Genomic DNA, 22,083 nt, shown 5'->3' on the forward strand with positions numbered 1-22,083 from the left:
CATGCTGGAAAAGCCTCTAATCTGCTGTCTTTGGGGGAAAAACCCATACAAAGATTGTGTTTTCTATTTCTGTGAATAATATCACTGGCATTTTGATAGGGATTACATTCAATCTGCAGGTCGCTTCTGATAGTATTGTCATTTTCACAATATTAATTATTCCTATCCATGAACATGGGATGTCTATTTTTGTTCCCTCTTCAGTTTCTGTCATCAGTGTTTTACAGTTTTCCTTGCAGACATTTTTCATCTCTTTGACTAAATTTATTCCTATGTATTTTATTCTTTTTTAGTGGCTATTGTAAATAAGATGGACTTCTTATTTTTCAGTGAGTATATTGTTGGTGTATATACACAGAACTGATTTCTGTATGTTAATTTTGTATTCTGCAACTTTACTTATTAGTCCTAAAAGGACTTCCAGTAATAACATGCTAAATAGAAGTGGTGAAAGTGGGCATCCTGTGTTTTTCCACATCTTAGTGGAAACGTCTTCAGCTTTTCCACATTCAGTATGATGTTGGTTGTGGGTAAGTCACATATGGCCTTTATTGTGTTGAAGTATGTCTTTCTACACCTAACTTGTTAAGAGTTTGTATCATGAAGCCACTTATCAAATGCTTTTTCTGCATCTATTGGCATTACCACATGGTTTTTGTTCTTCATTCTGTTGATGTGATGCATCACGTTTATGGATTTGCATATGTTGAACCATTCTTGCATCCCTGGGATAAATCCCACTTTTTCATCATGAATGCTTTTTTCAATGTGTTGCTGGATTCAGTTTGCTAGTATTTCGTTGGGGATTTAAAAATTTATGTTCATCAAGGACACTTGTCTATATTTTTCTTTATTTTGTTGTATCCTCATATGGTATTGCTTTTAGGGCAATGCTGGCCTTGTGGATTGAGTTCAGAAGAGTTCCCTTCTCTTCAATTTTCTGGAGGAGTATGAGAAGAATTGGTATTAGCTCTTCTTTAAATGTTTGGCAGAATTCTGCAGTGAAGGAATCAAGTGCTGGACTTTTCTTTCATGGGAGACATTTGATTACAGATTCACTCTCATTACTCATAACTGGTCTGTTTGATCAGGTTTTCTATTTCCTCTTGAATCTATGTTGGTACATGTGTCTGGGAAAATTTACTAGTGGTTGTCAATTTTATTTTTTCAAATCTTTTTATTTCATTGATCACTTGTATTGTTTTTTAGTCTTTTTTAAAATTTTATTTCTTTTGGAGACAGGGTCTTGCTCTGTTGCCCAGGCTGGAGTGCAGTGGCGTGATCTTGGCTCACTGCAACCTCAGCCTCCTGGGCTCAAGTGATTCTTCCATCTCAGCTTCCTGAGTAGCTGCGATTACAGGCGCACACCAACACGCCTGGCTTATGTTTTATTTATTTATTTATTTTTATTATATTTTTTTGAGATGGAGTCTCGCTCTGTCACCCAGGCTGGAGTGCAGTGGCACCATCTCGGCTCACTGCAACCTCCGCCTCCCAGGTTCATGCCATTCTCCTGCCTCAGCCTCCCGAGTAGCTGGGACTACAGATGTCCACCACCATGCTCGGCTAATTTTTTTATTTTTATTTTTAGTAGAGACGGGGTTTCACCATGTTAGCCAGGATGGTCTTGATCTCCTGACCTCGTGATCCACCTGCCTCGGTCTCCCAAAGTGCTGGGATTACAGGCATGAGCCATTGCGACTGGCCTTACGTTTGTATTTTTATTTGTAGAGATGGGGTTTTGCCATGTTACCCAGGCTAGTCTTGAGTTCCTGGACTCAAGCAATCAGACAGCCTTGGCCTCCCAAAGTGCTGGGATTACAGGCATGAGCCATCATGCCTGGCCCTTTAGTCTTGATTTCGCTTATTCCTGATTTGAACTTCATTATTTTTTTTTTGCTGCTTCTGACTTTGTGTTTGCTGTGTTTTCACTTGTTTTTTGAGACAGAGTCTTGCTCTGTCACCAGGCTGGAATGCAGTGGTGTGATCTCGGCTCACTGCAATCTTTGCCTCCTGGGTTCAAGCAATTCTCTTGCCTCAGCCTCCCGAGTAGCTGAGACTACAGGTGCATGCCACCACGCCCAGCTAATTTTTGTATTTTTAGTAGAGATGGGGTTTCACCATGTTGGCCAGGACGGTCTTGATCTGTTGATCTCATGATCCGCCACCTTGGCCTCCCAAAGTGCTGGGATTACAGGCGTGAGCCACTGCGCTCGGCCTGTTTTTGTTTTTATAGTTCCTTGAGATGCATCATTAGATTGTTTATTGCAAATCTTTCTATTGTTTTGATGTAGGTGTTAATTGCTATGAACTTCCTTCTTTAAACTGCTTTTGCTGTATCCCATAGGTTTTGGTATGTTCTTTTCATTTTATTGAAGAAATTTTAAAGTTTCCTTCCTAATTTACTCATTGACCCACTGGTTGTTTAGGAGCATGTTTGTAAATTTCCATGTATTTGTACAATTCCAAAAGTTTCTATTGTTACTGATTTCTACCTTTATTTCATTTGTGGTCAGAAAAGATCCTTTGTATGATTTTAATTTTTAAAAAGTTCTTAAAACTAAGAAACGCCATCTCGCTATATTGCCCAGGCTGGTCTCGAACTCTTGGACTCATGAGATCCTTTCTGCCTCACCTTCCCAAGTAGCTGGGACTACATGCAAACAAAACTGTGCCTAGCTGATAACAAATCTTGTTTTGTGGCTTAACATGTGGTCAATCTTGAAAAATATTCTACTGGTGATGAAAACCATGTGTATTTTGCAGCTGTTGGATGAAATATATTATAAATGTGTTACTTCCATTTGGTCTAAAGTGCAGTTTAAACCCAATGTTTATTTATTTTCTGTCTAGATGATCTGTCTAATGCTAAGAGTGGGGTGTTCAATTCCCCAACTATTACTGTATTAGTTTCTCTCTCTCTAGATCTAATATTTTATATATATATATATATATATGTTTTATATATCTGAGTGCTCCAGTGTTGGGTGTATATATATTTACAATGATTATATCCTCTTGCTGAACTGATCTCTTTATCATTATATTATGATCTTCTTAGTCTTTTTTTCAATATTTTATTTAATTTTTTTTTCTTTTTTTGAGATGGAGTATCGCTTTGTCACCCAAGCTGGAGTGCAGTGGTGTGATCTCAACTCACTGCAGCCTCTGCCTCCCAGGTTCGAGCGATTCTCTGCCTCAGACTCCCGAGTAGCTGGGATTACAGGTGTGTATCACCATGCCCAGCTGATTTTTGTATTTTTAGCAGAGACAGGGTTTCAACATGTTGGCCAGGCTGGTCTCAAACTCCTGGCCTCAAGTGATCACCTGCCTCGGCCTCCCAAAGTGCTGGGATTACAAGCATGAGCCACCACGCCCAGCCTGTTCTATCTGATACAAGTACAGCCACTCCTGCTTAGTTTTTATTTCCCTTTGCATGGAATATCTTTTTTGCACTCCTTCATTTTTAGCCTATATGTGCCTTCAGAAGTGAAGTGAGTTGGCCGGCCATGGTGGCTTACGCCTGTAATCCCACCACTTTGGGAAACCAAGACGGGCGGATCACCTGAGGTCAGGAGTTCGAGACCAGCCTGGCCAACATGGTGAAACCCCGTCTCTACTAAAAATTCAAAAATTAGCTGGGCGTGGTGGTGGGCACCTGTAATCTATTCAGGAGGCTGAGGCAGGAGAGTTGTTTGAACCCGGGAGGCGGAGGTTGCAGTGAGCCGAGATTGCACCACTGCACTCCAGCCTAGGCGACAAAACGAGACTCCGTCTCAAGAAAAAGAAAAAAGAAAAAAAGAAGTAAAGTGAGTTTTTTGCAGGTAGCATATAATTGTGTCATGGTTTTTAAAAATTTCATTTCACCAGTTTATGTCTTTTAAGTGGTGAAATTTAATCTGCTTACACATTCAAGGTTATTACTGGTAGGTGAGGACTTATTCCTATCAATTTTTAATTGCCTTCTGGTTGTTTTATATATCCTTTGTTATTTTTGTTCTCTCCTATCATTTATTATTAAGGTTTGGTGGTTTACTGTAGTGCTACGATTTGATTCCTTTCTCTTTCTCCTTTGTGTATCTGCTCTCTACCAGTGAGTTTTATACTCTTGCATGTTTTCCTGGTAGTGAATACTGTCTTTTCAAAATGTAAAACTCTCTCAAGATGTATAACTTTCTCAATTTTTGTCTAGGAAAGACTATTTCACCCCCATTTCTGAAGGATGGCTTTGATGGACACAGTATTCTTTCTTAGTTGGGAATTTTCTGCATTAAGCACTTTAATTCTATGATTCCATTCTCTCCTAGGCTGTAAGATTTCTCTGGAAAAATCTGTTTTTAGTCTAATAGGGATTCTCTCATGTGACTTGATGCTGTTCTCTTGCTGTTTTGTGAACTCTTTCACTCTCAACAGTTTGACTGTAATGTGACACAGGGAGGATGTTTTCGGATTTAATCTTATTTGGGAACCACTGGGCTACCTGGATCAGGTGTCCATATATCTCCATAGACTTGAGAAGTTCTCAGATTTTATCAAATAGATTTTTAATGCCTTTCCCCTTCTCTCCTTCTGGAACACCCATAATACAAATATCTGCTTGCCTAATGTTCCATAAGTTTTGTAGGCGTTCTTCATTATTTTTCATTCTTCTTTGTCTCTGACTTGTTAATTTCAAATAACCTTTCTTCAAGTTGAGAGATTCTTTATTACATATGATCAAGTTTGCTGTTGAAATTCTCTACTGTATGTTTTTTCATTCATTGAATTCTTCAGCTGCAGGATTTGATTCTTACTTCTCTTTTATTCAATTTCCTGTTCATATTGTGAACTGTTTCCCCAACTCTGTTGATTGTCTGCACATTTTCTTGTATCTCTCTGAGTTTCCATATGATCATAATTTTGAATTCCTTTTCTGGCAATTCATTGAGTTTTTTCCCATTGTAGTGTGTTACTAGGGAATTACGTTCCTTTGATGGCGTCATATTTCCTTGTTTCACGTTTCTCATGTCCCTGTGTTGATGTCTGTGCATCTGGTGGAACAATCACTTCTTTCAAATTTTCTAGAGTGGCTCTCCTGGAGAAAGATTTTCGCCTACAGTTTAATCTTAGTGTGCCAGTTGGGAAGGGTGTGGTGACTATTTCTGGATAGGTGCAGTGGTACAGTCTCTGTGCAGTTTCAGCTGAATTCAACATCAGCGATAACCATGGGTGCCTCAGTGGTATAGGCTGTGGATGTTTGCGGCAGTGGTGTAGGTTGTTATCCTTTCAAAGGCCTTCGGGGACCTACTATTCTTGCTTTCCCCACAATGAGGAGACTTAGCCAAAGTGATCCCTCTTGGTGTGAGGTCTGATGTTACCCACAAGCAGCTGCAGCAGCACTGGATTCCAGGAGCAGGTGCTCAGAATGACTATGGGACCATGTCCTAGGCTTAGAGTCTCACAAATGTATTTGTGGCACCTGTGGCAAAGTCGGATATGTTACCCACATGGTCAGGATCTGTGACTGTCAGGTACCCACTAGTAGCTTGGACCTAAGAGTCTACATTGTAGCTGTGATCCTATCCCTGGGAGTTAGGGCATAACACTGGCCTGACTAGGTAGAAGGGGCACTCTGGAAGTTTGGGTCAAGGGTCTGGCTCCAATTCAGGAACATGAGTCAGCAGGGCTCAGTGGCAACTTGGGTCCCATGAAATGAAGCACCATACAGTATTGACTATAGACCCTGGGATGGCAGGGCTCAGCAGTATCTTAGATCTGTGAAGTCCGGTGCAATGACAGCAAGTATCCCAGCTTAGGGGAGCAGAGCTGTTGTGGACCCAGCGTGGGAGGGGAGGATAGCACAGTGATAATTCCACTCTCCAAGAGGAAGGTTATCTAAGCAGCTGAGCTTCTGGAAGACTAGTACAGGTTCAAACAAGCAGGGTACTAGAGTTCTGTGGCCTATAAGGGCAAGGTGTCTCAGCTCAGTCACTGCTCTATTTCTCTGGGACATGGTGTACTATATCAGCTCATCCCTGGCATGCACAACTGCTCAGTTTGGCCAAGGCACCAACTCCCCAAAGGATAATGTGCTGCTTCAGCTCAGGCCCAGGGAGCATAGTCTTTTGGGTGGGCCAGGCACCATTTCCCTGGGATGCTGGGAGCTGCTTCAGCTTAGGTACTGGGATGTGTGATCACTCTGGATGGCCAATGCACCACTTCCTGGGATGCATGGCGCTGCTTCAACTGAGGCACTGGGGAGGCATGATTGCTCTGAGTGTTCAAGGTACTGTTTTCCCAAAAGGCAGGATACTGCTTCAGCTCGTCCACAGCAGCGGGGGGAAGAACAGGTGGAGCAGCTCCATCTCTGCTTGCCCCCCGAGGAACAGAGCCAACGGTTGCTCCCAGCTCAGCTTGGAGATGTGGGGCCACTGTGCTAGGGTGGTTTGGTGGCAGCTGAGCCTTAGGGACAAAGGGGAGCCATGAGTACTCGCCCCTGGAGCAAGACACACTTCAGTCACAGCTCCAATTCCAAGATGGCACAGCACAGCAGCTGTGTGGGCCGCAGGGGTTGGGGCACGGTTTTAGCTCCTTCTTTGTGGGGTGCATAGCCAGGTGGACTCAGCTGGGCTTAGTGCCTGTGAGGACTGGTGGGAACCCCGGTGGTGAGGTCTGTAGGTATCCACAGTGTTGAAAGGGCAGCTGGGATCCTCTCACTTACCTCCTCACCACAGTGAGCTCTTCCTGGTTCCCAGTTGATCCCGATTAGAGGATGGGACAGTGGAGGCCCAGCATTTCCTTCCCATTTCTATGTGGCTATCTCAAACGTCTGTGCTCTCCAGAGCTTCTGTCATTTCTCGGATGCACCCCTGTACTCTTCCTCTGTTATTTTCATTAAGTTATTTATTTATTGTTCAGGCTTTTTTTGCAAGGAGGACAAGTTCTAAGGATTTCGAATGGGTCATTTTCCTAAGGTAACTCAGATTTGGGTTATTATTATTATTATTATTATTATTAAGGAACTTGAGGAGATTTTACAAGAATCTCACTGCTTCCATTTTGTTCAGATCAGAATTCTACCAAAGAGTTCTGAACAGAAAAGTTCCTGATGCTATTTGAGGCTTGGAGAATCAAAATCTTGCCTCCACAGGATATTCAGGTAGGGTCTCTAGTATTTCAGAGACAAGAAGGGCCTGAATTAGGCAAGTAGCAGTAGGTAAAGAAAGAAGAGCACAAAGTCAAGAAAGATTTAGCAGGTAAAACCGACAGAACCTCATGACTGACATGGAGGCACGAAGAGGGGGGTTTGAGGAGAGGTGCCCCAGATTTCTGGCTCAGTGATGAGCCATGTGAGAGTACCTGCCATCACACTGCATTATGGAATAGCCAAAGGCAGAGAGCAGGTGCTGTGGCAGCAGTTCAGTCTTCAGCAAGCTGACGTGAATGCATGTAGGTTATCTAATCAGAGATCTACAAATATTTAGATAGATCATATTTTCCACCTCTGAACTTTAAACACCTCTTACAGCAAAAGGACAAAATATCTCTTCTCTGTGTTAGGTATTAATGTCAATATCTTCACTGTAATTTTTCTTTGGACTTGGCTTCAGTATTACTACCTTCTTCTGAATTATCCTTTGAGTTTTTAATCAGTCCTTTAAGATTTCCCATCACTTTTTGACAGGTAAACCTGTGACAGGTGTAAGTGTCTATGTATGTGTGTATAATTTGATCTCTTACTGGAATCTGTCTAAAAGCCACTATTTTAAAAAAATTTTCATTCTATTTGCATCCTGCTAACTCTCAAGTACCTAAGATGAAGTACAAAATTCTTTCATGAAGATCACTCTTTATTAAGGTCTCTTTCCTTCACCTAAACACCATGCCATGAAGTCACTGTTTTTCAAGGTGTGGTCCACGGGGCAGACGCATTAAATCTACCTTGAATGCTTAGTAATATATAATAATTAAAATCTATACTAACTAAGGTTTATTTGGTACATACCATGTGCTAGGTACTGTTCTAAGCCCTTCACAAGTACTGACTCATGTTATCGTCACAATCATTTTATGAGAAAAGAACTATAATATCCCATTTTACAGAAAAGGAGATTGAGGCAGAGATTAAATAATTTGCCCACATCAAAGGCTGGTAAGTAGGCCCTATCCAGACTTGCTGAATTAAGGGGAGGAACCATCTTGGAAATTTGCAATTTTAAAAAGTGCTCCAGCCCCCAAAAGGAGCTCCCACATGATTCTTTTGTATACTAAAGTTTGAGACTCACTAAACGAAGTACAAACCCTGGCTTCAAAGCATTTTCGTGTAATATGCTACCCACTCACTGATATTCTCCGTACTTCGTTCATACTGTGCCCTATTCCTTTAATAATAAAACTCCTCAAATTTACACCTCATCACACACAGAATGTTAGAAATGACAAAAGCACAGAAAGGTATCATTTTACAAAGGAGAAAAACCAAGCCCCAGAAAGAGGTGAGGAGATCTGTCTGAAGTTACTAAAAGTATTCGGACTAGGACCATAGATCTCCTTTCTACTCCAGTTCTTCCTCCACTATAAAATGCTGAAAAGACTTTCTATAGCATACAGCTTGAGGGGTTTGTTAGGGGCCAGATTATCTTATCTCATCTGGTCGAAGCTGCAACAATAAACACTATTCTATATTTGAAAGCAAAGTGACAAAATGTTTGAATAGGCAGAAAACAAGTTAAAACAATTCATACGGCTTAATCTAACAGGAATAGTTGGTTCAAAGCCAGATGGGTCAGAGTATATTGAGGATAGGTCACTTTGATGAAATTCATCTCAGATTTCACCATTCGGCGATCAGAACTCTCTCACAGAATTAGAGTAAGGCTGTATCTGCACAGAGTAGGGTTTTCTTCTTGTAAACACTGGTGAAATCTAGGTATAGAATCTTTCCCCAATGCAAAGTGCCTTGTAGTCGGCACCTTCCTTCAATCATTCACCACCATTTTTTTCCATTTTTTTTTCCTCAAAAGAAGCCTCTGTTAACTCTTTTCCAAGACACCACCTGCCTGTGCCCAGATCACTCCTTTCCTCTTTACATAACCTTATTTTATTAATATCATCTTCCTTTGCTCTTCAATATTTTCTTCTTTCATAACTCCTTTTCCCTAAGTCTCTCGCACCAGAAAGGAACCATATATCACTCCACTGCTAAAAAACCGTACTGATGGCCGGGCATGGTGGCTCATGCCTGTAATCCCAGCACTTTGGGAGGCCGAGGTGGGTGGATCACCTGTGGTCAGGAGTTTGAAACCAGCCTGGCCAACATGGCGAAACCCCGTCTCTACTAAAAATACAAAAATTAGCCGAACTGTATTGATTATAGAATAAAGCCTAACTTTCTTATGTGATTCATGCCCTTCATAGTCTAGTGACAATTTATTCATCTAATATCAGTTCAACAGTCACAAGTTTCCTGCCCACTATTCCTGATGTTCCAGTCATTCAACTCTTTCATCTCCCTGTGGAAAATGATCCATTTGCCTGACTCTCCTTCATCTCCATCTGATGAAGTCTTATTCATCCTTTAAAATTCAGCTCCAAGGTCACTACCTACCTTCTCTGTGAAGTGTCCTTGACTCACTGAGAGTAGTATCACTCTGCCCCCAAAGAATAACTCTTATACCACACAGTATTTTGACTGCATCTGTCATTCCAACAGAAGGTAAGCTCATTCTTGAATTCATTGAAATATTCACTGAGGCAGTATGATGTGCCAGGCCCCATGCTAAACTCCAAGGATATAGAAATAAATTATCTTCCAAACACTATGATCTTAAGAGCATATTTTGTGCTTTAAAAAAAATCAGATCTTAAGCCTCTGACATGTAATATTCAGAAGGTATATAATACAGTCTCTGTATACGAAAAGTATTACTTATTTACAAAATGGCAGGACATGAAAAAGAAGGTATCAGAGTATTTGCAGTATTTTTTTAAAACTGGTAAGATAATAACTTCTCAGCTCAAACATCTATTTCCCCTTTCCAGTTCTTCTGGAATTGTTAATCCTTAAGAAACATAATGAACAAAATTCACTCTGCCATCCAAAATGACAAAAGAAGTCTGTTTTGGGGCCATATAATCCTTTTCTGTAGGACAAATCTTGGCAGTATATACAATACTTCCTCTCTCTCAATGTGGAAGAAAAAAAAACACCTTATGAACCCAGCAGTTTTCAAAGATTAACTGTACTCATGCAAAGTTTTAGCCTTTCTCTGACACAGGAATGTTCCATGTATTTCCTCACTCTGACAGGCAAATGCATTCTCCAATTAGCTACTGACCTTTCACGATGAAAATGGGCAATAAGAGTGTATTTCATTTCAGCAACCCTGAGATACTTATAAAGTCAAAGAATATTATATATACATGTTATGGCAAGAAGCTTTTACAAATTTTAAATACCTTAAAAAGTATATGCATTTTCACTGGGAAGTTTTAAATACATTCTAAATATTCAGGAGTCCATTAAGTGGTAGAATATTTTACATCTGCCCCATTCCTAAACAGTAAAATGAAAAATTTCATTGTTCTGCTTTAGAAATCAAATTTGACCACTTTGAAATTAAAGGTGCAATATTAACCATGTAACTGTTAAACATTTAACATTTTTCAGAAAATCCTTAAGCATTTATTCAAAATAAAGGTAACAAACATCTACCCTTTTGTGTAAAATAACTATCACTGACTTAATTCGACAGAGACATTTAAGTTTACCATCAGTGGTAATGTGAACTATCTACACCTATAGATAGTAATTAGATGCATTCTGACAGTTTTCCAGGAAGAGCAAACCACAGACACTTAGCCAGGAACTGAAAAGCCAAAGCATTAGATTATTATATCACATGCAAAATGTTCTCAATTGTGAGCATTTTACGATGCTTAGAAAGTCATTTACAATATATGGATCTCTTTGGTAGCATGTTCTACAGGAAGAACTGCTTCATGGTAACAGTTTGTGGGGGCCGGCTGTGGAGGTTCATGCCTGTCATTCCAGCACTTTGGGAGGCTGAGGCAGGAGGATCACATGAGGTCAGGAGTCTGAGACCAGCCTGGCCAACATGGTGAAATCCCAGCTCTATTAAAAATACAAAAATTAGTCAGGCATGGTGGCATACACCTTTAGTCCCAGCTACACGGGAGGCTGAGGCAGGAGAACTGCTTGAGCCCAGGAGGCAGAGGTTGCAGTGAGCCAAGACCGCGCCACTGCACTCCAGCCTGGGTGACAGAGTGAGACCTGGTCTCAAAAAACAAAAACACAAACAGTTTGTGGGAGAAAATCAGAGTTTGTCCTTAAACTCACTGGTTTTCCTTTGCTAATATTATGGCTTCTCTTTTAAAATAGCCAAAGGTTTCAACCAGTCTAGCTGCTGCCACTTTCTTATTAAACTTTAATAAGCTAAGCTTTTTAAGCCACATAAAAATTTCATCAAGCATTTGTCAACCTTAGGGAAAACGGAAGGAGGAAAAAAGGTCAGAACATCACTTTCCACCACAGTAGCATCTGGAGAGAGATGCTTAGGAAGGATCCTGTATGCAGTCAGCTGCAAAATAAATGCTAGGAAACAAGCTCGCTGTTTGTGACCTGCACCAGATGGTGATTACGTTTACTCCTTCATCAGCCGCGGCCCCACACTGGGTGCTAATTAAAGCACTATCTTCCAATAGCAGGCTCCTGGGACAACTGCGAGCCTTTGTTCCAACATCCTCAGGGTGTGCTACATGCAGTCCACTACCACAGGCTTGCCTGTCAAGAACACCACTCCAGAGCAGCTCCTTATCATTTTACTTTCAGTGTTTCGTATGTCAACATATTTTAAAAACAAATCTTTAGGTTTTTGTTTTGTTTTTTTTTAAAAACAGGTATATTACACGTTATAGGAGGGAAAAGGAGGTGGGCTGTCTGGAGCCCTCAAGACATGAGAAATGGGTAGTGGGTTCCAAGCTTCCTTACTTCCCCCATAGATCCCTGACAATGTGCTGCAGAAGCCGCCAACCTGGAACTGCCAACAGGACCAGAGCATCCCCATCACCCGGCCCCAGAAAAAGCCGAGAAAAGCCCAACTCCCCCAGCCAAAGTACCAGGAGAAGGACGGCCTACCATCAGAAAACATTTGCGGTGATATTCATTCTACTCCAGCCAGGCGCCAAGGGGAAAATCACACCCTCCTCCCACCCTCACAGAGCCCAGTGGGAATAGGCTCTCCCAGCCCGGCTCCTCAGGAAGAAAAGCTGTGCACACTGGTCTATTAACACCCAGAGAACAGGCCACCCAACAGCAGAATATTTCTTCTAAGCACCAATGAAACACTGACTAAGACAAACCACATCCTAGATCATAAAACAAACCTCAAGAAACAGAAGAGGACTGAAATCATAGAGTATTTCTCTGAGCATAATGGAATCAAACTAGAAATCAGTAACACTAAGATAATAGTAAAATCTTGGCAGGACACGGTGGCTCATGTCTGTAATCCCAACACTTTGGGAGGCTGAGGTGCACAGACTGCTTGAGGTCAGGAGTTCAAGACCAGCCTGGGAAACACAGTGAAACCTCATCTCTACCAAAAAATATAAGTTAGCCGGACACGGTGGCATGAGCCTGGAATCCCAGCTACTCGGGAAGCAGAGGTAAGAGAATCACTCGAACCCGAGAGGTGGAGGTTGCAGTGAGCTGAGATCGTATCACTGCACTCCAGCCTGGGTGACAGAGTAAGACCCTCTCTCAAAAGGAAAATAAAAAAAGTAAAATATCTAAACTACTGGAAATTCAATAATATACTTCTCAATAATGTATGGGTAAAAGAAGAAGTCTCAAAAGAAAAAAATACATAGGACTGAATGAAAATGAAAATACAGCATATCAAAATATGTGAGGCACAGCCTTGAAGTGCTGGGAGAGAAATTTATAGCACTTAATTCTTACATTAGAAAACAGGAAAGGCTTCAAATAAACTAATCACAGACTTAAATGTAAAACACAATATAAAACTTCCAGGAAAAATACTAGAAAATCTTTGGGATATCTAGGGATAAGGAAAGAATTTTTAGACTTGACACCAAAAGCACAATTCATAAAAGAAAAAATTAATAAACTTCATAAAAATTAGAAATTTTTGCTTTTCCAAGACCTTGTTAAGAGGTTGAACAAAACAAAATATAGACTGGGAGATAATCTCTGCAAGCCACATATCCGACGAAGGACTTGTATCTGGAATACATAAAAAGCTCTCAAAATTCAACAGTGAAAAACAATCTAGGTAGAAAATGGGCAAAAGACATGAATGGATATTTCACTGAAGAGGATATACGGATGGCAAACAAGCACATAAAAAAATGTCTAATTAGAGAAATGCAAACTAAAACCCCAAGAGATGTTACTACACAACTCAACAATCACAAGAGATGAAAACACCAAGTGCTGTAGAGGGTGTGGAGGAACTGGATCAGTCATACATTTCTGGTGGGAATGCAAAATGGTACAGCCACTTTGCAAAACGAGTCTAACAGTTTCCTACAGAACTAAATATGCACTTATCATAACAGCCCAAAAACTTCACTCTTGGAATTTACACTGTACTCAGAAATTACACATTTATCCCAGGGAAATGAAAACTCATGTTTACACCAAAACCTGTACGTGATTGTTCACAGCTGCTTTATTTTTAATAGCCAAAATCTGAAAACATCCCAGATATCCTTCAATGAGCGAGCAGTTAAACAAATGGTGGTACATCCAAACCATGGGATACTGTTCGGCCATAAAAAGGAATAAATGACTGATACACATAACAACTTGAAAGTATCTCGGCCGGGCGCGGTGGCTCATGCCTGTAATCCCAGCACTTTGGGAGGCCGAGGCGGGTGGATCACAAGGTCAGGAGATCAAGACCATCCTGGCTAACACGGTGAAACCCCATCTCTACTAAAAATACAAAAAATTAGCCAGGCATGGTGGCAGGCCCCTGTAGTCCCAGCTACTTGGGAGGCTGAGGCAGGAGAATGGCACGAACCCAGGAGATGGAGCTTGCAGTGAGCTGAGATCAGGCCATTGCACTCCAGCCTCGGTGACAGAGACTACATCTCAAAAAAAAAAAAAAAAAAAAAGTATCTCAAGGTAATTATGCTGAGTGAAGAAGTGAAGAATTCCAAACTCTAGAGGTTACATACGATATGATTCCACCTATATAACATTTTTTTCTTTATTTTTTTGAAACAGAGTCTCACTCTGTCACCCAGGCTGGAGTGCAGTGGCACGATCATGGCTCGCTGCAGCCTCTGCCTCCCAGGTTCAAGCAATTCTCGTGCTTCAGCCTCCTGAACGGATGGGACTACAGGCGCATGGCACCTTGCCCAGCTACGTTTTTGTATTTTTAGTAGAGATGGGGTTTGCCATGTTGGCCAGGCTGGTCTTGAACTCGTGACCTCAAGTGATCCACCTGCCTTGGCTTCCCAAAGTGCCGGGATTACAGGTGTGAGCCACCGCGCCTGGCCCATGATTCCACCTATTTAACATTCTTGAAATGACAAAACTATAGAGATGAGAAACAGATTACTGGTAGATTAGGGAAGGGGGAGGGAGGGAGGTGGCTGTGGTTATAAAAGAGTAGCACACGGGATCCTTGTGATGGAACCGGTCTGTATCCTGACCGTGATTTTGGTCATACGAATCTACACATGTGATAAAACGACACAGACTAAAGACAGACACACACATACACAAATAAGTACAAATTAAACTGGAGAGGTGGGGAGATTTCAGTGTATTTAGGAGGATCAGTGGATTGTATCCATGTCAATTTCCAGGTTATGATACTGACCACAGCTATACAAGATGTTGTTACCACAGGGAGAAATGAGTGAAGGGGATAAGAGACATCTTTGTATTTGTATTATCTCTTACAAATGCAAGCAAATCTACATTTTCCCAAAACGCATATAACCTGAAACTAATCATGAAGGAACACAAGACATCGGATAAACTCAAATACAAAATAATTGATCTGTACTCTTCAGAAACGTCAATGTCATAAAACCAAGTAAGAAGAGACAAACGAATGCAAAATCCAATGAGCTCCAATCAATCCAGGATTTTCTCTGCTATAAAGGTCATTATTGAGCCAGTTTTACAAAACCCAAAAAAGGTCTATCAATCAGATAATGTATTATATCAATGTTAATTTACTGATTTTGATAACCACACTATGGTTATGTATGAGAATGTTCTTGTTTTTATAAAATATATAACAAAGTATTTAAGGGTAACATGGCATCATATCTCAAACTTACTCTCAAATAGTTTTGTTAAGGTATATATACAAAGGCTGAGGGTGGTGTTCACACCCATAATCCCAACACTTTGAGAGGCCAAGGTGGGCAGATCATTTGAGCCCAAGAGTTTGAGACCAGCCTGGGCAACACTGCAAGACCTAGCCTGTGCAAAAAAATTAAAAAATTAGCCAGGCATGGTGGTGCATACCTTTAGTCCTAGCTACTTAGAAGGTTGAGGCCAGAGGATTGCTTCAGCCCAGGAGCTGGAGGTTGCAGTGAGCCATGACTGCCACCACACTCCAGCCTGGGCGACACGGCAAGACCCTGTCTCTTTAAAAAAAAAAAAAAGAATGTTTTTTAAATTTAAAAAGTATAGCTACATAGAAAAGGAAATACAGTAAAACATTAACAGCTGTAGAATCTGAGTGAAGCGAATACTTGCCACTTATCTTACAAATTTTTTGTTAAGTCTAAAATTACAAATATAAAAATTATCAAAATAAAAAAATTAAAAGTGCACAGGGAGAGCCTGGCACATAAAGCTTCAATAAACTACAGTCAGTGTTTGGGTATTTTATATCTCCTTTCAGATGAAGAAAGAAGTTGAGATGCTAAACAAACTGTCCAACAGGGATGAGGGATCATGGTAAACTGGCAGCACAGGAGGGATCTGAGTTGAGGCCTGTTCCATACCAAAGTCTGTGTTTCTTCTGCTAGAGAGAGGAAGGATAAAAACCCCAACGCCCCCGTCCCCACAGGAACTTGAATGGACTGTGTTAGGAGAAGACAGCGTTATACAAACATTGGCTTCAAACCGCTCTCCAAGCAAGTCACTTCTTAGTTTTCTATACGAAAAGTCTAGGAGAGGGACCTAACACCTCGAACCTGGCTCCTAGGGTGGGTATTCTGTCCACAGCACATCAAACTTAAGTTACCAACTGAGGGCCACCACCTCCAGGCCCTCACACCAGGGAAGCACACTGCTTTTCCTAGGTTTATTCGCTCAACCCAAATTCCCTGAGCACCTCAGATATGCTGTCAATGGAACTCCTAAGATGACTACGTAGACAGACGTCTTCTATTGGTCCTCCCCCACTCACCCTTACCCCATGTCTGAGCTTCAATGACAGACGTTTTTCATTAATTTCATTTTCTGAATAGATAATACTTTCCCAGTTCAAAATTCACATGGGAAAGAATTTCACATAGGGAGGGGAAGAGTGAAGTCTCCCTAACCCCCCTCCCAGTTCCCATTTCCAGAAACATCCAAAGTTACTAGTTTAAAAATGCAACTTTGTGATATTTCTCCAAATTAACAGAATAATCTAGATAATACTATGATATCAAGCTGTCTACCTGACTAGAATATTCTAGGTGATCACAATAAATTTAGTACCCTTTAGGTTATTTTAAATATCCCTTAAATACTTGTGAAGATGTTTTCAACATATTAAAATGACTGAGTGAGGGTAACAACATTTTTTAAAAGAAAAAACATGTTAGTAAGATGCATGGTCACGACAGATGTCTGTGAACTCTGGCTGGCAAGAACCAATCACTGCTGAGTACTGAGCTCACCTGGTTCCTGTCGCGTGCATTTGTGTACCTGATCTTCTGAATGAAGTAGAATATGAGCCATGCTGAAGAAATAATCATCAAAACAATAAAGGATATTGACACGAAGACTAGAGAGCCACGGCTGAAGTTCTTCGGTGGCATTCGAGTTCCAACAGCTATTGTCATTTGTACAGAGATGTTTTTCTCCAGATAACTCAAAATATCCTTACCCCTCAATTCTGTTATCATGACAGCAATAATATCTCCAGTGCCTGTAATATAAAATAAATATATAACTCAAGTGACATTTAAAACTTATAGAAACATCAAATATATCAACACGCTACTTAGGTAACTACTGTAATGTTTGGTAATGGAAAGGGTATGCAAACTCCACTTCTCAACTGAAATGAAGCTGCAGCTGGGTATGCTGGCACCAAGTAGGAACATGTAATTTGTTGTGTGGTACTTAAGACTTAAACAGACATAAGGCATAGAACGATTGCAGTGTTAAGAACCATATTAACTTGTCTGACAACTACATTTAAAAAAAAATATTATTAAACCAGCCAAATGTGACAACAGACAGCAACATAACATTATACAGCAAGAGAAGTGTATCAACATCATGGTAGATTTACGCTGTAAAACCTTTTCTATTTTAAAATGATCTTCAGAAAGTCTTAATTCCTTAAGAAATGGAGTAAAGTGCTGTTTTTATAGCATAAATTGGTACTTCTTGCACTAATCTAGGAACATTCATGGAGCACCCACTGTCTGTAGAACTAGTGCCAGGAACAAAAACAAGTACAGGATACCAAGCTTTCTAATCTCACTGAGACAGGGGACACACAGCTGGTAACAGAGCTACGAAGTGCCAAATGGTGCTACCTTTTATTAGTGACATCTGAAACTAACTTGGGTCTTATGTCCAGACTTGAGTGGAGTTGAGGCTCCTTGCTAGTTTACCCCAGAACTCTTCTGGAAATCAAACCCTCCAGAGACAGGTCCAGGCTTCAACATTCTGGGCTAGTTTGGCATCAAAATACCTCCAGCCTCTAACAGTTGTCCAGAGGTCTGCCCACAGTCACAGGCTATGCAAGTTAATTACGAGGACAGTCTGAAGCTGCTTTATAGTTACCTACACCTTTCCCCTACGTAATTTCCAGAAGTAGTGACATTAAAGGAATTGAATACCTCTTCCTACGGACAGCAGGAAACTGCTATCCCTTTCCTCCTCCACAAAGGAAATAACTTCCCACTGTCTTTTAAGGAAACAGAGAAACTTCTATCAGTCTATCAGCGATTGTCCTTTCATAAGCTGAAGCTGCCGGTGGCAACATGTAGCTTCTACATTTACCTTCTCCAGAGAGCCCCTAAGAGAGACTAGGGGTCATTAGAAGGGAAATAAGTATTTTATTTTGGGAAAGAGAAAATTATAACCACTTATTTGAATCTGAATAAGGTTTGTACATATCAATGTAAACCAACAAAACAAACAAGCAAAAGTCTCCAAAACTTGTCCTTTTCAATCCTTCCTCAATGAATAACACATTGAAATATTTGCTTTTACATGTTTCATTTATCACATTTAGCTAAAAGAACCATCTTTGTGTTACATGCAGTCACAGAGGACTACATGCAACTGAAAAGAAATTCAACAGGGCTGGGCGTGGTGTCTCATGCCTATAATCCCAGCACTTTGGGAGGCCAGGGCAGGTGGATTGCTTGAGCTCAGGAGTCCAAGACCAGCCTGGGCAACATGGCGAAACCCTGTCTCTCACAAAAACAGGAAAATTAGCCAGGCATGGTGGCACATGTCTGCGGTCCCAGATACTCAGGAGGCTGAGGTGGGAGGATCACTGGAGTCCAGGAAGTTGAGGCTGCAGTGAGCTGAGATCACGCCACTGCACGCCAGCCTGGGTGACAGAGCGAGACCCTCAAAAATACAGAAGAGAAATACAACAGTAAAATGAGTTTTACGGAAAATGTAACCCAATGGAACATATACCTTTTTACTACCTTACTCAAAATTGTTACAGCCATTTTATTAGAACAGCAGTTTATCAGAATACTGATTAAAAATCCACAAAAAACTACAAAATTAAAGAAAGCAATAAACATCTAATCAATATCTAATTACCTTTCTGAAATAAGAGTTGTGATCAGTAAGTTAGAGACAATCACAAAATAATGCTAAACCGCTTTAAATTTCCCTTTAGAAATCTCTTAAAATGTTGTTCAACGGGCCATGATCTGTGGTATAAGATACCAGGTATGGCTATAAAGTAACTGAGACGGATCCCACAAACGACATATGACAATCAGTCTCATTGCTTTATAATCACACCAGGTACAAACGGTTTTAGAAATCAGTTGAGGCTCCCTCTTGAAGACTCAAGCTGGAAAAAGGAGTAGGGAAAGCTGAACAGGTAGCCAAGGAAACCAATCCATGTAATTCTATTCAAAGAATACTAAATAAGAACACCAACTAATTTCAACGGGAAAGCTGTTTGGGAAAAGAAGTGTGTAATTATTTCAACCATCCATTCAACAATAGTTATTGAGCACATACTATGATCAGGCTCCTTTCACCTCTTAAAGAGAGTAGAAAATTACCTGCTCTTGATGCAAAAATCCACGCGCCCTCAGGAGCAAAGGGGAACCTTTTGGACTAGGGAGAGAGCCGCTCGCCGTGGCGTCATTACACCAGCACAGAGAAGAGCCGGGCAGAGGAGCCTGACCCTGCCCATCAGGCAGGACAGCAGAACGAAAGCCCGCCACCAACTTGCAAAGGACTGGAGTTTTAAGGTCTTAAATCTTTTACAGAATCTGGCGAAAGTTATATAGGAGTCCCCTCCTAGGAGAAAGGGCCTTCTCCCCATACTCCGCCCCTAAAGCCTGATAGGGCTCAAAGACCCTGACCTAAAGCTGCCTCAGACACTTGACTTTTAAAGATCTGAGGAGCTCCGGCCCAGCTTCAGGAGGGATACACGTGCCAAAGGAAATGTAGGCTTCAGAATAAAGGGCCGGTCAGAGCAGGCAGTGACTGATAAGAGTTAAGAATAATTAGACTGTAACGCTGTAAATATCAAAGCACATTTGGGACATGCCCCACCACTCCCATGTCCCAGGCCCTGGGCAAACACTGCTAGTAAGTCCTGGATGTGGCCACGCTCCCACGCACTTCCACACATCTGGCCGCCAGTACTAACTGTCAGAGATGGCAATCCAGTAAAAGCCCATCTGTGATCCCTGCTTCCAACTATTTTCTTGAGAAACTTCCCCCACTGTTATTCTTTAATGGGAACTTCTGTTTCCACTGCTTGAGTGTGGCTACTTTAATGAACAATTCTATTCTTTCCACTTTCATCCTGAGAATTTTCAAACCCATAGAGCAGTTCCAATACTGTGAGAACACTCATGGGCCTTTTATTTAGATTTGTCAACATTTCGTCCTTTCTATATGTATTTATTTTTGCTGAACCAATCAAGAATAAACTGCAAACACATGACATTTTATTCTTAAATACTTCCACAGTCCCTCTTAAGAACAAGGCTAGCTACGTGGTCACAATTCATCTACTTATCCTCAAGAAATTTAACCCTGTGTTAACAGATGGTCCATTTTCAGGTATCTGTGGTGACGACTTTAATAGTTGTTTAACTTGTTCAGTTTTGTGTCCAGGATTCAATCGGGGCTGTCAGCGTCATGCTTAGCTGACATGCCTCATTAGTCTCCTTTGATCTAGAATAGTTCTTCAGTCACTTCCAGTCCATCGATCACAATACTGACCTTTTTAAAGAGTCCAATCCAGATGTTCTGACCATGCCCCTCAATCTACATTTGATTGTTTCCTAATGATTAGATCTCCAAATTAAATATTTCTAGTAAGAATACCACAAGGTGATGCTGTGTCCCTCCTCAGCTCGTCACATCAGGAAGTGCAGGCCGGGTTGTACCTTTATGTTTGGTGGCAAATTTTATGACTTGGTTATTTTGGTATCTGCCAGATCTCCTCCCTGTAAGTAAATGTTTTTCTCTTAATTAATAAGCAATCTGTGGGCTGATACTTCCAGATTGGGTGACTAGCCAGTTCCCCAAAAACTTTTCACTCAATGCTCTTGGCATCCACTGGTGTTTGCCTGAATCTGTTACGACAACGGTATTTGTAAAATTGTAATTCCCTAATGCTGTGGTTTCTTCTACATTTTGTAAACTGATTTTATAATCAAAGGCATTAACAAAATTTTCTACTTATCTTTGTTTCCCATTTAAAAAAACAGAACTACTGGGTGGGCAGTTTTTCTGGAAAAAAAAAAAAGCCCCCCATTCCCATCAGTTCTGTTTTTTAATGAGGAAAAAAGTGGGGAAATATGGTAATACTGCTATAATCCTGACTACAAAATCAGTTTTGAGAGGCCAATAGAAGGAACCTCAGAATTAAGCTCCTTTGGGCTCTGGAATCGGAGGATCTAGGTTCAAATCCCAGCATGGCACTTAACCTCTTTGAACTTCAGTTTCTTCTTTCAAAAAATGCGAAACTACCTGCAGGCTTCACAGCAGATGTTCAGTAACTGCTGCAGCGTAATGAGCTGTATTAGTCCGTTCTCACACTGTTACAAATAAATACCTGAGACTGGGTAATTTAGAAAGAAAAGAGGTTTAGGCTGAGCGTGGTGGTTCACACCTGTAATCTCAGCACTTTGGGAGACCAAGGTGGTGGATCACCTGCGGTCAGGAGTTCGAGACCAGCCTAGCCAATATGGCAAAACCACATCTCTACTAAAAATACAAAAATTAGCCGGGTGTGGTGGCAGGCACCTGTAATCCCAGCTACTCGGGAGGCTGAGGCAGGAGAATTGCTTGAACCAGAGCGGTGGAGGTTTCAGTGAGCCAAGATCGTGCCACTGCACTCCAGCCTGGGAAACAGTGAGACTCCATCTCAAAAAAAAAAAAAAAAAAAAAAAAAAAAGAAGAAAAAAAGAAGAGGTTTAATTGACTTACAGTTCCACATGGCCAGGGAAGCCTCAGGAAACTTACAATCATGGCAGAAGGCACCTCTTCACAGGGCAGCAGGAGAGAAAACGAGTGCGAGTTGGGGAAATGCCAGATGCTTATAAACCCATCAGATCTCGCCAGACTCACTCACTATCCATGATTCAATTACCTCCACCTGGTCCGGCCCTTGACATGTGGGGATATAGGGACTGCAATTC

The 22,083-nt window shown here is 41.1% G+C and overlaps 1 protein-coding gene across 3 annotated transcripts in view; it reads right to left on the reverse strand.

Moving 5' to 3' along the window:
* Window positions 1-22,083, reverse strand: part of RNF130 (ring finger protein 130) — a 152,731-nt gene that overhangs the window by 77,305 nt on the left and 53,343 nt on the right. For all 3 annotated transcript variants that reach the window (XM_032158898.2, XM_032158897.2, XM_032158899.2), the window contains exon 3: window positions 16,885-17,135. In XM_032158898.2, the coding sequence (XP_032014789.1) occupies window positions 16,885-17,135 (251 nt within the window). The remainder of the gene's footprint in view (window positions 1-16,884; window positions 17,136-22,083) is intronic.

The sequence above is a fragment of the Hylobates moloch genome, unplaced genomic scaffold (genome assembly GCF_009828535.3).
Source record: "Hylobates moloch isolate HMO894 unplaced genomic scaffold, HMol_V3 SCAFFOLD_6, whole genome shotgun sequence".
Lineage (NCBI taxonomy): Eukaryota > Metazoa > Chordata > Mammalia > Primates > Hylobatidae > Hylobates > Hylobates moloch.